Genomic DNA, 15,450 nt, shown 5'->3' with positions numbered 1-15,450 from the left:
TGTCTTGACTGAGACTCTGTCTTCCTAATTACATCATGGAAGATAGACTTGCACATTCTCAGTGAGCGCCCTCTATTGGTGTGCACACTTGAGGCACTGGCTTCCTAATTACATCATGGAAGTCATATTTGCATATTCTTCCCATGTTCCTTTGCACAGTGGAGTGCTCATGGCTTAATAAGACTCCACACACCTAAATGGTGGTTCTCTCCCTATGGAGTGACGATATCCCCTCAACCCTGTCTAAGCCTCTCACCTCTGCCAGATCAGTCCTCTCTGCGCCAAGCTGATGAGATGCAAATACATCGAAACAGCTGTCCTTGGCTGAGAGACTGTATCTAGTAAAATCCCAACATCATTGCAAACAAAGGCCTCTGAGAAGGTCGGCATGATGTTAAAGGAATGTCTTGACTGAGACTCTGTCTTCCTAATTACATCATGGAAGACAGACTTGCACATTCTCAGTCAGCGCCCTCTATTGGTGTGCATACTTGAGGCACTGGCATCCTAATTACATCATGGAAGTCAGATTTGCATATTCTTCCCATGTTCCTTTACAGTCTTCATTCTGAATGCGACTCTCCTCTGGTCACTAGCAACTCTGTATCCCAACTTGCAGCCTGGCTCCTGTGGCCAACCCCAATCATCTTAGTGGCTTCCACATGGGCCTGCCCTTGGCTTACCCACTTTCCTTCTCCAGTACACTGACCACACAGCTTCACAGGCTCTCTGTAATTGGAATTATGTCTTGTTCTCACCCTCTAAGAATCCATTTTTACCTGTATTTTGCTCCTGGACTGAACTGTTTGTCTCTCCTAATAAGACTCCTAATCTCTTGGACAGCTGAACACCAGGGGACAAATTTTCCCTGCGGCACCACAATTCATCTAATATATATGGTCAGTATAAGACAAAAATGTCTTTAGTTGCTTGTATGTATGGCTGAACTATTGATATTCTTTTTGATTGTACATGCAGAAATAACTATTTACATACAAAAACTGTGAAAGCTCCTCATCAATATACGGCAAACTACCCTAATACTTATCACACCAGCCTTTTCTTCATCCTTGCCCAGACTATTTATAGTGTTTTACATCCATCATCTTTACCGTGTCTTATTCTTTTACAGTTTCTTCCATCAAGTTTGTTTCTATGGAGACAAAGTATCCACAAGACATTTCTGTCTCCAAAAGGAATAAGACTCCTTTTACTTTTTGCCAGGACTCCGGGACGCCATCAATGTGAAATTTTTATATAAATCCTATGCTCGATACTGCCGTCGTCACAGATGGATGGCTGGTATGAGAAGTTCTTCAACATCAAATGCATGTAAAGTTTGGGACAGATAACCCGTGGTTGTTCAGCTGTTGAATTACAGCAGCTGAATGAACCTTTATAGTTGTGCCAAGATTTTATGGTGTGTCCCAACCAAATAAGCCACCGGCAGGTGGAAAACCGCAGGTATCCTTATTAGAGATGAGCGAACACTAAAATGTTCGAGGTTCGAAATTCGATTCGAACAGCCGCTCAATGTTCGTGTGTTCGAACGGGTTTCGAACCCCATTATAGTCTATGGGGAACAGATACTCGTTAAGGGGGAAACCCAAATCCGTGTCTGGAGGGTCACCAAGTCCACTATGACACCCCAGGAAATGATGCCAACACCTCTGGAATGACACTGGGACAGCAGGGGAAGCATGTCTGGGGGCATCTAACACACCAAAGACCCTCTATTACCCCAACATCACTGCCTAACAACTACACACTTTCCACATTCAAAAAAACCTCTATCAAAGTGGGAAAATACCTGGAAACCTTCTTTACTCCCCAAATGGATGGACACAAACCCCAATTTAAGCTCAACAAACAGTAACAACCACCCCTTTAAATCACGTTCCCCATGACAACCACAAATGGAATAGGCAATGGGAATTCCAAAAGCCCTCACCCTTAACTGTCATTTTGAGTGAGTGTGTGTGTGTGTGTGTGTGTGTGTGATGTGGTAAGACCTTCCAAAATTCACTTTTCTAGCCCTTAACATGAGCCCTTCCAAACAAAGTTACATGACCTTAAGCTGAGCTACCAGCAGAGATTGAGGCCCTTGGCATGAGTAGAGCCTTGCACCAGCAGTGTTTTTGGCACTTAGGGTGAGTTGAGCCTTGTACCAGCGTGTGTCCCTTAACATCAGGCGGGCCCTAAGTTCTGCGCTTTGCACAAAAGTTCCACATTAACTAGGCTGAATGGTACAAAGATTAGTAGGCCCGAGAACCAGGAACAGGTCTTGCAATGGCTGTCGGATAACGCTTAAAGCACATTGTCCACCAGCCAGTCAGCCTCTACCTCCTCTTACCCAACAGTCTTGTCCTCCTTCCACCCAAAATTCCCAATCTTCTCAGAACAATAACCCCAACTGTCCCTGCTCCCCAGAGCTGTTCTCCCTTCCTTTGACTGTACCGCAACCTGCCCCTCCATTTCGCGATTCCACGGACCTAACAGACGAGTATCTGTGTCCAGATGCTCAAACACTAGAGTCTCCTCCATTCCATCTCCGGTCGATTTGGTGGCGGATGACCAGCAACCCACCCTCATCGACGACGATGAGACGCAGTTGCTGTCAGGGCAGCCAGTTGACATGCGCATTGTGCAGGAGGAGGAGGCGAGACAGGAGTTGGAAGAGGAGGTGGTGGACGACGAGGACACCGACCCCACCTGGACAAGGCAGATGTCAAGCTGGGAAAGTAGTGTGGATGTTGAGGCAGGTGCAGCACCAAAAAGGGTAGCTAGAGGCAGAGACATGTCCAGAGGCAGAGGTCAGCTGCTTTGCCGAAGCCAGGCCAGACCCGGAATGTCCGAAGATGTTCCCTTTTGTACCCAGCCCAGAAAAACTCCCCCATCGAGGGCACGTTTCTTGAAGGTGTAGAGTTTTTTCAAGGAATGCGCCGAGGACAGATATAGTGTCGTCTACACAATTTGCCTCTCGAAATCGAGTAGGGGCCCTGAGAAAAGCAACCTGTCCACCACTTCAATGCACCGTCATTTGGAATCCAAGCAATGGAATCAGTGGCAGGCAGCAACGGCAGGACAAACGTCGCCCGCCGTTCATGCCACTGCCTCTGCTCACAGTGCTGGCGATGCACTCCAGAGGACGAGCCAGGACATCACTTCATCTGCCTCCGCCACTTTGTTGACTTCTCCCTCATCCTCCCCTGTTTCTGTCTTATCTCCTTCTCCTGCACCATCAAAGGCACCATCAGGCGCTTCTTTACAACAACCCACCATCTCTCAGACATTGGAGCGCCGGCAGAAATACACCGCTAACCACCCACCCACGCAAGCCTAGAACGCCAACATCGCTAAACTGCTGGCCCAGGAGAGGTTGGCGTTCCGGCTTGTTGAAACTCCCGCCTTCCCGGACCTGATGGCAACTGTGGCACCTCACTATGCCGTCCCTAGCCGTCTCAACTTCTCCCGGTGTGGCGTCCCCGCCTTGCACCAGCACGTGTCACTCAACATCAGGTGGGCCCTTAGTTCCGTGCTTTGCTGCAAGGTCCACTTGACCACCGACACTTGGACAAGCGCCTGTGGTCAGGGATGCTGCAGTGCTTATCTTTAATGACAGGCAGGGTGAATGTGGTGGAGTCTGTTCCCCGGGTGCAAACTGGGGTGGCCTATCTCCTCTCCCAGGCCAAAATTCATGGCAGGAGTAGACTGAAACCCTACGACGCTGCAACCTCCACCACAGCTACTAGCGGCAAACGCTAAAACACTGGTGTGGGGAGACGTCAGCAGGCGGTGCTGAAGCTCATCAGCTTGGGGGACAGACAGCACAGTGCCTCCGAGGTCAGGGATGCCATCCTGGCTGAGATGGCATTTTTTTTTCCCTGCTACACCTGGGGCCTGGCATTTTTACGCCTGTGATAATGGCTGGAACCTGGTAGCGGCTCTGGAGCTTGCCAGCCTCCAACACGTTCCATGTTTGGCCCACGTCTAACCTAGTGGTGCAAAGTTTTTTAAAAACATACCCAAATGTACCGAAGCTACTGTTGAAAATGCGGCGCTTGTGCGCCCACTTTTGCAAGTGCACAGGAGTCGCTGCTAGCCTAAAAACACTCTAGCAAGGCCTACATCTGTCCAAACACAGGCTGTTGTCCGTCATTCACACACGCTGAAACCCTACAATACCATATCTTGAGCAGGGTGTGTGAGCTGCACAGACCTTTGATGGAGTTCCATCTACAAAACCCAAGGGTTCCTCAAAGTCAGCAACCAAAGTTTCTGCACCATGAGTTTCCAGGGGTGGCAGAGTTATGGCTAGGGGAAGAGGCATGGATAGGGATGATGTCTAGGGGCAAAAGCAGTGTGGATGTGGAGGCAAGCTAAGCAGGAAAAACTGGGGGTACAAGCTAAGGCATGGACTGGGGTGATGTCTAGGGGCAAAAGCAGTGTGGATGTGGAGGCAAGCTAAGCAGGAAAAACTGGGGATACAAGCTAAGGCATGGACTGGGGTGATGTCTAGGGGCAAAAGCAGTGTGGATGTGGAGGCAAGCTAAGCAGGAAAAACTGGGGGTACAAGCTAAGGCATGGACTGGGGTGATGTCTAGGGGCAAAAGCAGTGTGGATGTGGAGGCAAGCTAAGCAGGAAAAACTGGGGGTACAAGCTAAGGCATGGACTGGGGTGATGTCTAGGGGCAAAAGCAGTGTGGATGTGGAGGCAAGCTAAGCAGGAAAAACTGGGGGTACAAGCTAAGGCATGGACTGGGGTGATGTCTAGGGGCAAAAGCAGTGTGGATTTGGAGGCAAGCAAAGCAGGGAAAATGGTGGCTAGAGGCAAAGGGATGTCCATAGGCAGCAAGGGCAAAGATGCAAAACTCTCCCGTTTCAAGAATTTTCCTGACTTGTTTCCCCACAAAACATTCCTGGGAGGAGGGCTGAAACACCACCCTCCTCCTCCTCCGCTGTTAGATTTACCCCAGCTACGAGCTGAAAACGCTGCAACACTGGTGTGGGGAGACGTCAGCAGGCTGGGCTGAAGCTCATCAGCTTGGGAGACGGACAGCACACTGCCTCTGAGGTCAGGGATGCCATCCTGGATGAGATGGCAATTTGTTTATCCCCGCTGCCCCTGGGGCCAGGTTTTTTAGCTTGTTGGAGGGCTCTGGAGCTTGCCAGCCTCCAACACGTTCCATGCCTGGCCCACATGTTCAATGTAGTGGTGCAATGATTTTTAAAAACATACCCCAAATTAGCTGAGCTAAGGGTGAAAGTGCGGCACTTGGACACCCACTTTCCCAAGTCTACAGTACCTGGAGCTAGCCGCAATACACTCCAGCAAGGCCTACATCTGCCTGAAGCACCTACTGTTGTGCGAGGTCACCACACGCTCTAACCCTAGATACCGTATGTTCAGCAGGGTGTGTGAGCAGCAGAGACCTTTGATGGAGTACCAGCTACAAAACCCAAGGGTTCCTCAGAGTCAGCTCCCTCACTTTCTGCACCATGAGTTTCCATGGGTGGCAGACTTATGGCTAGAGGCACAGGCATGGATAGGGGTGATGTGTAGGAGCAAAAGCAGTGTGGATGTGGAGGCAAGCTAAGCAGCAAAAACTGGGGGTACAAGCAGCCGGTGACATCATCACTGACAAGCACAGCTGTCTGTCAGCTGACAGGCTGACTTTCACCAAAATGAACAGACAATGGATAGACTCATCATATACATGTCAGTTACATGACAAATTTAGTGCAATTTGCAAGTCCAAGATGGTTTGGAGATCTGCGGAGAGGAATCTCACCACCTCTTGCGGGTGCCATCATTTGGAAGGCAAGCCCTGGGCTCAGTGGGTGAGAGCAAGCGCAGGATAATCGTCGTTTGGCCTGGCGGCCACTGCCTCTTCCACTGTTGACAGGGCTGGCGCTGCAGTCCAGACCAGGAGCCAGGACACCTCCACATCTGCCTCTGACACTTTGGGGAGTTCACCCTTATCCTCACCTTTTCCTGCCATTTCTCCTTTTGCCCGCGCCATCATGCGCCTCTTCCCAGCAACTCCCCATCTCCCAAGCCTTTCATTTCATGCTAAAGTACAGCGCAACCCACCCACATGCCCAAGGCTTCAACGGCCTCATCTCAAGAAATCTGGCCCAGGAGATGTTGGAATCCCGGCTGGGGGACACTCTGCCCTTTTTGGGCAGAGTGTCTACTGCGCCACCGCACTGTGCCGTCCACACCAGCACTTTCCCCCAAACATGAGGCGGTCCCTAAATTCAGCGCTTAGCCCTAAAGTTCCATGTGACCAGTTACGAATGGACAAGTGCATGCGGACAGGGACGCTACCTTTCAATTTGGGCACAGTGGTTGAATGTAGTTGAGGCGTGGACCGGGTCGCAAAATGTGGTGGCCTGACTTGTCTCCCCACACAACATTCCTGGGAGGAGGGCTGAAACACCACCCTCCTCCGCTGTTAAATTGACCCCAGCTACGAGCTGGAAACGCTGCAACACTGGTGTGGGGAGACGTCAGCGGGCCGTGCTGAAGCTCATCAGCTTGGGGGCCAGACAGCACACTGCCTACAAAGTGAGTCATGCCATCCTCGATGAGACGGCAATGTGGTTTTTGCCACTGCACCTGGGCCCAGGCATGTTGTCATGTGTGATAATGGCCGTAACCTGGGATTGGCTCTGTAGCTTGGCAGCCTGCAACATATTCCATGCCTGGGCCACGTTTTTAACTCATTGCTGCTAATCTTTTGAAAAAGGTACCCCAATGTTCCTGAGCTACTGGTGAAAGTGTGGCGCTTGTGCGGATAGTTTTTAAAGTGTATAGTTGCCGCTGCTAGCCTCTATGCACTCCTACAACGCCTGTACCTGCTGGAACAACGGCTGTTGTGCGACGTCTCCACACTGCTGGCACTAAACATATCATGTGTTGAGCAGAGTGTGTGAGCAGCACAGACCTTTGATGTAGTTCCAACTCCAAAACCCTCGGGTTCGTCAAAGTCAACTCCCTCAGTTGCTCAACCATGAGTGGCCATGGGTGGCAGACTTATGTGAAATCCCATCCCATCCATTGCACTGGACACGAAACATTAGCATGCGCTCAGCACAACTTCGGATATGGCAGATGCGTTAAGCAGGGTGCAGGGTACAACACAGACCAGGCCCGAGCACCAGGAACAGGTGTTAGAAATACTGCAGCATCTGCCATTTCCTTCCAATTTTGGGGTTTTGGACCCGCCACCGACTTGTCTGGACCTAAGTGGGGATCATGAGACACAGTTGCCATCAAGGCAAGCTGTGGTCATGTGCGGTTTGCAGTAAGGGGGCAGTGCGCAATTGGAAGAGGAGTTGGTGGATGACGAGGCCACCGACCCCACATGGACAGGGGTGATGTCTAGGGGCTAAAGCAGTGTAGATGTAGAGGGAAGCTAAATCAACAAAAAACCTGGGTAGAAGCAAAGGCATAAACTGGGGTGATGTTTAGGGGTGAAAGCAGAGTAGATGTGGAGGGAAGCTAAGCAGCAAAAACAGTGGGTAGAAGCAAAGGCATGCAAAACTCTACCCTGTTGGAAGACTTATTCCTAGGTCTGGAACACGTTAATGGCCCCCCTGGACAAATTACTGCCACTCAGGGGCCTAGTGTCACCAGGAGGGACAAGTATAGGCGCATGTTGTGGGAATACCTGGCCGACACCAGCTCTGTCCTCTCCGATCCCTCTGTGCTCTACAGCCTAAACTTATTTTCTCATCTTTTTTTCTGAACTGCACATCTCTTGCCTGCTTCCTTTGGGATCTTAGAAATGGTGGTCCACTTCCACAGATGGTAACTTCAATAGACAGTGTAACGGGAGTAGCTGAGGGATCGCTGTCTTAACCACTTTTTGGCACAAAATTAACTTCCAAAGCCAAATATGGTGCAAGTATATGATGCAAGGACACCTACACACCTATCTCTGACACATTGGGGAGTTCACCCTCATGCGCCCTTTTGGCCTGCACCATCATGCGCCTCTTCCCAGCCACTCCACATTTCCCAAGCTTTTCATTGCAGGCAGAAGTACAATACAACCCACCCCCATGCCCAAGCCTGTAACAGCCTCATCGATAAACTGCTGGCCCTGGAGATGTTGGTGTTTGTTTATGCTTCTGGAGACCCAGGCCTTCCGTCAGCAGATGGCAGCTGGGGCACCTCCCTATGCTGGGCCTAGCCGTTACTACTTCTCTTGGTGTGCTGTCTCTGCCTTGCGCCTGCATGTGTCCCATAACATCAGTCGGGCCCAGAGCTCTGCGCTTTGCTGCAAGGTCCACTTGACCACCGACACATGGACAAGCGCCTGTGGTCAGGGATGCTGCAGTGCTTATCTTTAATGACAGGCAGGGTGAATGTGGTGGAGTCTGTTCCCCGGGTGCAAACTGGGGTGGCCTATCTCCTCTCCCAGGCCAAAATTCATGGCAGGAGTAGACTGAAACCCTACGAAGCTGCAACCTCCACCCCAGCTACTAGCGGAAAACACTGTAACACTGGCATGGGGAGATGTCAGTAGGCCGTGCTGAAACTGATCAGCTTGGGGGACAGACAGCACAGTGCCTCCGAGGTCAGGGATGCCATCCTGGCTGAGATGGCATTTTTTTTTCCCTGCTACACCTGGGGCCTGGCATTTTTGCGCCTGTGATAATGGCTGGAACCTGGTAGCAGATCTGGAGCTTGCCAGACTCAAACACGGTCCACGCATGGCCCACGTTTTCCAACTTGTTGGTGCCATGTTTCTTTGAAACCTACACCATTGTGCCTGATATACAGGTCAAAGTGGGGCCATTTTCGTAAGTGAGAACTAGCCTCTGCTAGGCAGAAAACATTCAGAGCACACTCCTCTCATCTTCGCACCGTTGGCTGGCGGAGGAAGACGAGGGGGTTGGAGTGGCATCTGATGTCCCTATCCCACACGAGGCTAGAGGGTGCACTTCAGTGCATCCCATTGCTTCACCACAAATGGTGTGAAGGGGAGTGGAAAATGGAGGAAATGGAGAGTGACCCTTACAGTTGGGGCCAGCAAAGGCATGCCAAGTAACACACTGGCACACATGGCTGACTTCATCTTGGGTTGCTTTTCAACACATATTTCACATCATGAAGAACAAATAATACTGGATTTTTTCAAGCCTCGAACCCCGGTCTAGGTCTAATGTCTGTTCCTTTCTTATATTAGGGGAGAGGGAAAAAAAATTACTTCAGTGATACGTTTAGCGTACATAGACTGACTATTAATGTGTATCCCACTTAGTGTTGTTAGGGTTACACACCGTCACAACCTGGCTAAAGCTTCTATAGCTGTTAATAAAGTCAACATAACTTTACGGTATCCAAAAAGACAGCTGGTACCGACAGAGAGCAAGACAAATGTCACCCAAAGCTGTGAGCTCTGAACACCCACAGTGACTTTGGCGTCATCATCATTATAAGGGAGTGGGTGGTAATAAATAACTTGGCAGTGCCTAAAACCCAAAAAGCTTATACAACTATATTTACATTAAGATACACAAATGAAACTTTTCAGTAGCATGTCATGAGACAAGCTGATAAGCTCTTCCTTTGTGCAGTGCTATTTGAAAGTTAAACGCTGCCTTTATTTTAATTCTGGAGAAGGTGCAGACATTAGATTTAGAACATGTTGTCTTCATTGTCCAAATCCTCTATATAGGTAACGCGTTTTTCAGGCCGAGCTGTCTGGGAACGAGCTGGTGCAGCACTGACAACCTGGGTGAATATGGCAAGAGCCTGAGATGTAGGGTGAATGAATCCCCAAATTATTTGTGGAATTCCCAGTGAGACAATGGCACTGTATACCAGTATTAAAAATTGTGGGTGCACATAACCCCCATATATTCTTTGAATTCCCAGTGAGACAATGGCACTGTATACCAGTATTAAAAATTGTGGGTGCACATAACCCCCATATATTCTTTGAATTCCCAGTCAGACAATGGCACTGTATACCAGTATTAAAAATTGTGGGTGCACATAACCCCCATATATTCTTTGAATTCCCAGTCAGACAAAGGAACTGTATAGCAGTATTAAAAATTGTGGGTGCACGTAACCCCCATATATTCTTTGAATTCCCAGTCAAACAATGGCACTGTATACCAGTATTAAAAATTGTGGGTGCACATAACCCCCATATATTCTTTGAATTCCCAGTCAGACAATGGCACTGTATACCAGTATTAAAAATTGTGGGTGCACATAACCCCCATATATTCTTTGAATTCCCAGTGAGACAATGGAACTGTATAGCAGTAGCAAAAATTGTGGGTGCACGTCACCCCAATATATTCTTTGAATTCCCAGTTAGACAATGGCACTGTATACCAGTAGTAAAAATTGTGGGTGCACATAACCCCCATATATTCTTTGAATTCCCAGTGAGACAAAGGAACTGTATAGCAGTATTAAAAATTGTGGGTGCACGTAACCCCCATATATTCTTTGAATTCCCAGTCAAACAATGGCACTGTATACCAGTATTAAAAATTGTGGGTGCACATAACCCCCATATATTCTTTGAATTCCCAGTCAGACAATGGCACTGTATACCAGTATTAAAAATTGTGGGTGCACGTAACCCCCATATATTCTTTGAATTCCCAGTCAGACAATGGCACTGTATACCAGTATTAAAAATTGTGGGTGCACGTAACCCCCATATATTCTTTGAATTCCCAGTCAGACAATGGCACTATATACCAGTATTAAAAATTGTGGGTGCACATAACCCCCATATATTCTTTGAATTCCCAGTCAGACAATGGCACTGTATACCAGTATTAAAAATTGTGGGTGCACGTAACCCCCATATATTCTTTGAATTCCCAGTCAGACAATGGCACTGTATACCAGTATTAAAAATTGTGGGTGCACGTAACCCCCATATATTCTTTGAATTCCCAGTCAGACAATGGCACTGTATACCAGTATTAAAAATTGTGGGTGCACATAACCCCCATATATTCTTTGAATTCCCAGTCAGACAATGGCACTATATACCAGTATTAAAAATTGTGGGTGCACATAACCCCCATATATTCTTTGAATTCCCAGTCAGACAATGGCACTGTATACCAGTATTAAAAATTGTGGGTGCACATAACCCCCATATATTCTTTGAATTCCCAGTGAGACAAAGGAACTGTATAGCAGTATTAAAAATTGTGGGTGCACGTAACCCCCATATATTCTTTGAATTCCCAGTCAAACAATGGCACTGTATACCAGTATTAAAAATTGTGGGTGCACATAACCCCCATATATTCTTTGAATTCCCAGTGAGACAAAGGAACTGTATAGCAGTATTAAAAATTGTGGGTGCACGTAACCCCCATATATTCTTTGAATTCCCAGTCAGACAATGGCACTATATACCAGTATTAAAAATTGTGGGTGCACATAACCCCCATATATTCTTTGAATTCCCAGTCAGACAATGGCACTGTATACCAGTATTAAAAATTGTGGGTGCACGTAACCCCCATATATTCTTTGAATTCCCAGTCAGACAATGGCACTGTATACCAGTATTAAAAATTGTGGGTGCACATAACCCCCATATATTCTTTGAATTCCCAGTCAGACAATGGCACTATATACCAGTATTAAAAATTGTGGGTGCACATAACCCCCATATATTCTTTGAATTCCCAGTCAGACAATGGCACTGTATACCAGTATTAAAAATTGTGGGTGCACATAACCCCCATATATTCTTTGAATTCCCAGTGAGACAAAGGAACTGTATAGCAGTATTAAAAATTGTGGGTGCACGTAACCCCCATATATTCTTTGAATTCCCAGTCAAACAATGGCACTGTATACCAGTATTAAAAATTGTGGGTGCACATAACCCCCATATATTCTTTGAATTCCCAGTGAGACAAAGGAACTGTATAGCAGTATTAAAAATTGTGGGTGCACATAACCCCCATATATTCTTTGAATTCCCAGTGAGACAAAGGAACTGTATACCAGTATTAAAAATTGTGGGTGCACGTAACCCCCATATATTCTTTGAATTCCCAGTCAAACAATGGCACTGTATACCAGTATTAAAAATTGTGGGTGCACATAACCCCCATATATTCTTTGAATTCCCAGTCAGACAATGGCACTGTATACCAGTATTAAAAATTGTGGGTGCACATAACCCCCATATATTCTTTGAATTCCCAGTCAGACAATGGCACTATATACCAGTATTAAAAATTGTGGGTGCACATAACCCCCATATATTCTTTGAATTCCCAGTCAGACAATGGCACTGTATAGCAGTATTAAAAATTGTGGGTGCACATAACCCCCATATATTCTTTGAATTCCCAGTGAGACAATGGCACTGTATACCAGTAGCAAAAATTGTGGGTGTATATAGCCCCAATTCTATTGCTAGGGGACTTGCAGGGTATTTCTGAGGTGAAGGTGGGGGGGCACACCGTTGGAACGGGGATTTGGGGTGTATATATGGGGTATACGGGAATACACTGTCAGTGTGTTCCATTCAGGATCCTGGGAAAGCTGGGTTGCGGCGATTGAGCCCGTCAGTGCCACGTTACACTGACAAGCTTCTCCCTGGAATTGAAGTTATATGTAAGCCCAATATATTCTTTGAATTCCCAGTGAGACAATGGCACTATATGGCAGTAGCAAAAATAGTGGGTGTATATAGCCCCAATTCTATTGCTAGGGGACTTGCAGGGTATTTCTGGGGTGAAGGTGGGGGGGCACACCGTTGGAACGGGTATCGGGGGTATATATCGGGTATACGGGAATACACTGACAGTGTATTCCATTCAGGATCCTGGGAAAGCTGGGTTGCGGCGATTGAGCCCGTCAGTGCCACGTTACACTGACAAGCTTCTCCCTGGAATTTAGCTCTTATAAGAGCTGTTGGTTGTCTTCTCCTTCCTATCCTAGCCTGTCCCTGCCTACCCAGAATCTAAGCCCTAGCTAACTGGACGGAAACCTCCGTCCTCGGTGAATTGCAAGCTCAGAATGACGCGAAGCTGGGCGGCGCTGTTCTTTTAAATTAGAGGTCACATGTTTTCGGCAGCCAATGGGTTTTGCCTACTTTTTTCAACGTCACCGGTGTCGTAGTTCCTGTCCCACCTACCCTGCGCTGTTATTGGAGCAAAAAAGGCGCCAGGGAAGGTGGGAGGGGAATCGAGTAATGGCGCACTTTACCACGCGGTGTTCGATTCGATCATGCCGAACAGCCTAATATCCGATCGAACATGAGTTCGATAGAACACTGTTCGCTCATCTCTAATCCTTATGTTTGTATAGTGACAACCACAAACACTGCTGGTCTAGTAATACAAACCTGATGGAAGTAACAAAATAGGTCTATCACACTGCTGAAAAAAAAACCTACATGCTGACATCGAAAATATGTACTGTGTCAAATTTCCTGAACATATATGATCTATTCCATGTAGATAGAGCGGACCACTGGTCTCTAGCATAGCGGACAGGGTCATTACAATAGTTAAAAACTAGAGATGAGCGAACAGTAAAATGTTCGAGGTTCGATATTTGTTTCGAGTAGCCCCTCAATATTCGACTACTCGAATCGAATATGGAACCCTATTATACTCTATGGGGGGAAAATGCTCGTTTCAGGGGTAGGCAATGTTCGATCAAATTATACTTACCAAGTCCACGAGTGAGGGTCGGGCTGGATCCTCCGAGAAGTCTTCTCCTTGCAGCGTCCCCGCGGCGTCTTCCGGCTCTGAATTCACTCTGCCAGGCATCGGGCCTGGGCAGAGCCGACTGCGCATGCCTGCACTACAAGCAGACATGTGCAGTCGGCTCTGCCCAGGCCCGATGCCTGGCAGAGTGAATTCAGAGCCGGAGGATGCTGCGGGGAAGCTGCACGGAGAAGACTTCTAAAGGTAGGAGAAGAACCAGCATTGATTGGCCGACTGTATAGCATTCTGCCAATCAATGCTGGTTCTGCATCGAACTTTTACATTCGAACAGCGAGCGGTACTCGATCGAGTACGAGTATTTCGAATACCGTAGTATTCGATCGAATACCTACTCGATCAAGTACTACTCACTCATCTCTATTAAAAACTAATTCCGCTGAGTGGTGCACAGCATTATATTTATACGGATAGCCTGCTTTTTAAAACCCATATTCGACTACAAAGGGTCCTCAAGTTACAATGGCCTCAGGACACCATATTTCCTACGCTAATTTTCCTAACCCAGCATACCCCAATAGGCGGAGTACTGTCTCTACTGCACAGTACAGTCATACTACTACAGCCAGAGTCCTTTCCTAATTCTAGTTCACAATGAGTGCCAAATTCTGTCCTGAATCTGATGACAGACTCCCTCTAATAAGCAGGAACCAGTAAGTCTGTGCATTACATTGACAGTTCATTGATGGCACAACGTCTGTGGAGTTGACTTCTGACTTCAACTCTTATTTTCCCAAAGGTCTGACTCCAACTCATTTACAAAGAGATGATTAAAGATGGCCATTTTTTTTTTTTGGTGTTTCTACCAATTCTGACTCCACAGCCCCGGATACATTTTGCGAATTTGTATACATTTTACAGATGTGGATATTTCACGCAAAATGTGTACAAAGCTGAAGCTCTCAAAAAGTCATGAAACCACTGGCACCTCCATATTTTCCCTGCAGCGGATGTGGTAGACCAAAGACCGATACCCAAGGAGATCCCGTCCTTTTACATGGGGCAATATTTTACATCAATGTTTCAAATGTAGAGACTCAAAATACTTTGATATGTAGTAATTTTCTGAATTGTAAATAATGGAAAACCAAGTCTCATAACAGATCGGTGCAATTTTTTGAAGTAACTTACCTAACTGGCAACCAGCATTCCAGAATGGCTGGGGGTTGTAGTTACTAGAGTCCACTCTGTAGGAAGAGGGGTAGATTCGAGACAGCTGGTATTGGTTGAATCTAACAAACTGTGCTGGTTTCTGCTGAAGGATCTGATGGGCTTTTGTCTCACTAAAGGAAGATACCTGCCAGCTGCTAGAAACTGGAGGAGAGAAAGAATAGAAAGTTGTGAATGACTGCTAGAACTGTTCCAGAACACAAGTTTAAGGGGGGCCATTAATTCTGTAATAGTCATTGTAATGTTGTCTATAGTGTCCAACTATCATAGATGCAGTCACAAGGTATAGTGCAAGAGAAGAAGAGACGTCTGTTTGCAATGTCATGTTCTCTGGTGGTCCCGGCATTAAAAAATAGGCCATGTGTAATAATAGCCACACTTCACCCAGCCTTGACCCAGTTGAGGACTGGAGATGTGGTAGCCGCATCCACCCTGGGAATCTATGTCCACCATCTATAGAACTGTTGCCTTAGGATATGTCCAAACCTGTCCTTACACCCACAGAAATAGCTTCCCCAAAACCAGTCTGGG

At 47.2% G+C, this 15,450-nt stretch overlaps 1 protein-coding gene across 3 annotated transcripts in view; it reads right to left on the bottom strand.

The window, feature by feature from the left end:
• PLCH2 (phospholipase C eta 2) overlaps window positions 1–15,450 on the bottom strand; it is a 441,994-nt gene that overhangs the window by 34,162 nt on the left and 392,382 nt on the right. For all 3 annotated transcript variants that reach the window (XM_075279623.1, XM_075279620.1, XM_075279621.1), the window contains exon 16: window positions 14,881–15,063. In XM_075279623.1, coding sequence (XP_075135724.1) covers window positions 14,881–15,063 — 183 coding nt within the window. The remainder of the gene's footprint in view (window positions 1–14,880; window positions 15,064–15,450) is intronic.

Source organism: Leptodactylus fuscus, chromosome 6, assembly GCF_031893055.1.
Source record: "Leptodactylus fuscus isolate aLepFus1 chromosome 6, aLepFus1.hap2, whole genome shotgun sequence".
In the NCBI taxonomy this organism is placed as follows: Eukaryota; Metazoa; Chordata; class Amphibia; order Anura; family Leptodactylidae; genus Leptodactylus; species Leptodactylus fuscus.
Note: the sequence above shows the minus strand (reverse complement) of the source record. Positions and strands in the feature narration are given on the sequence as shown.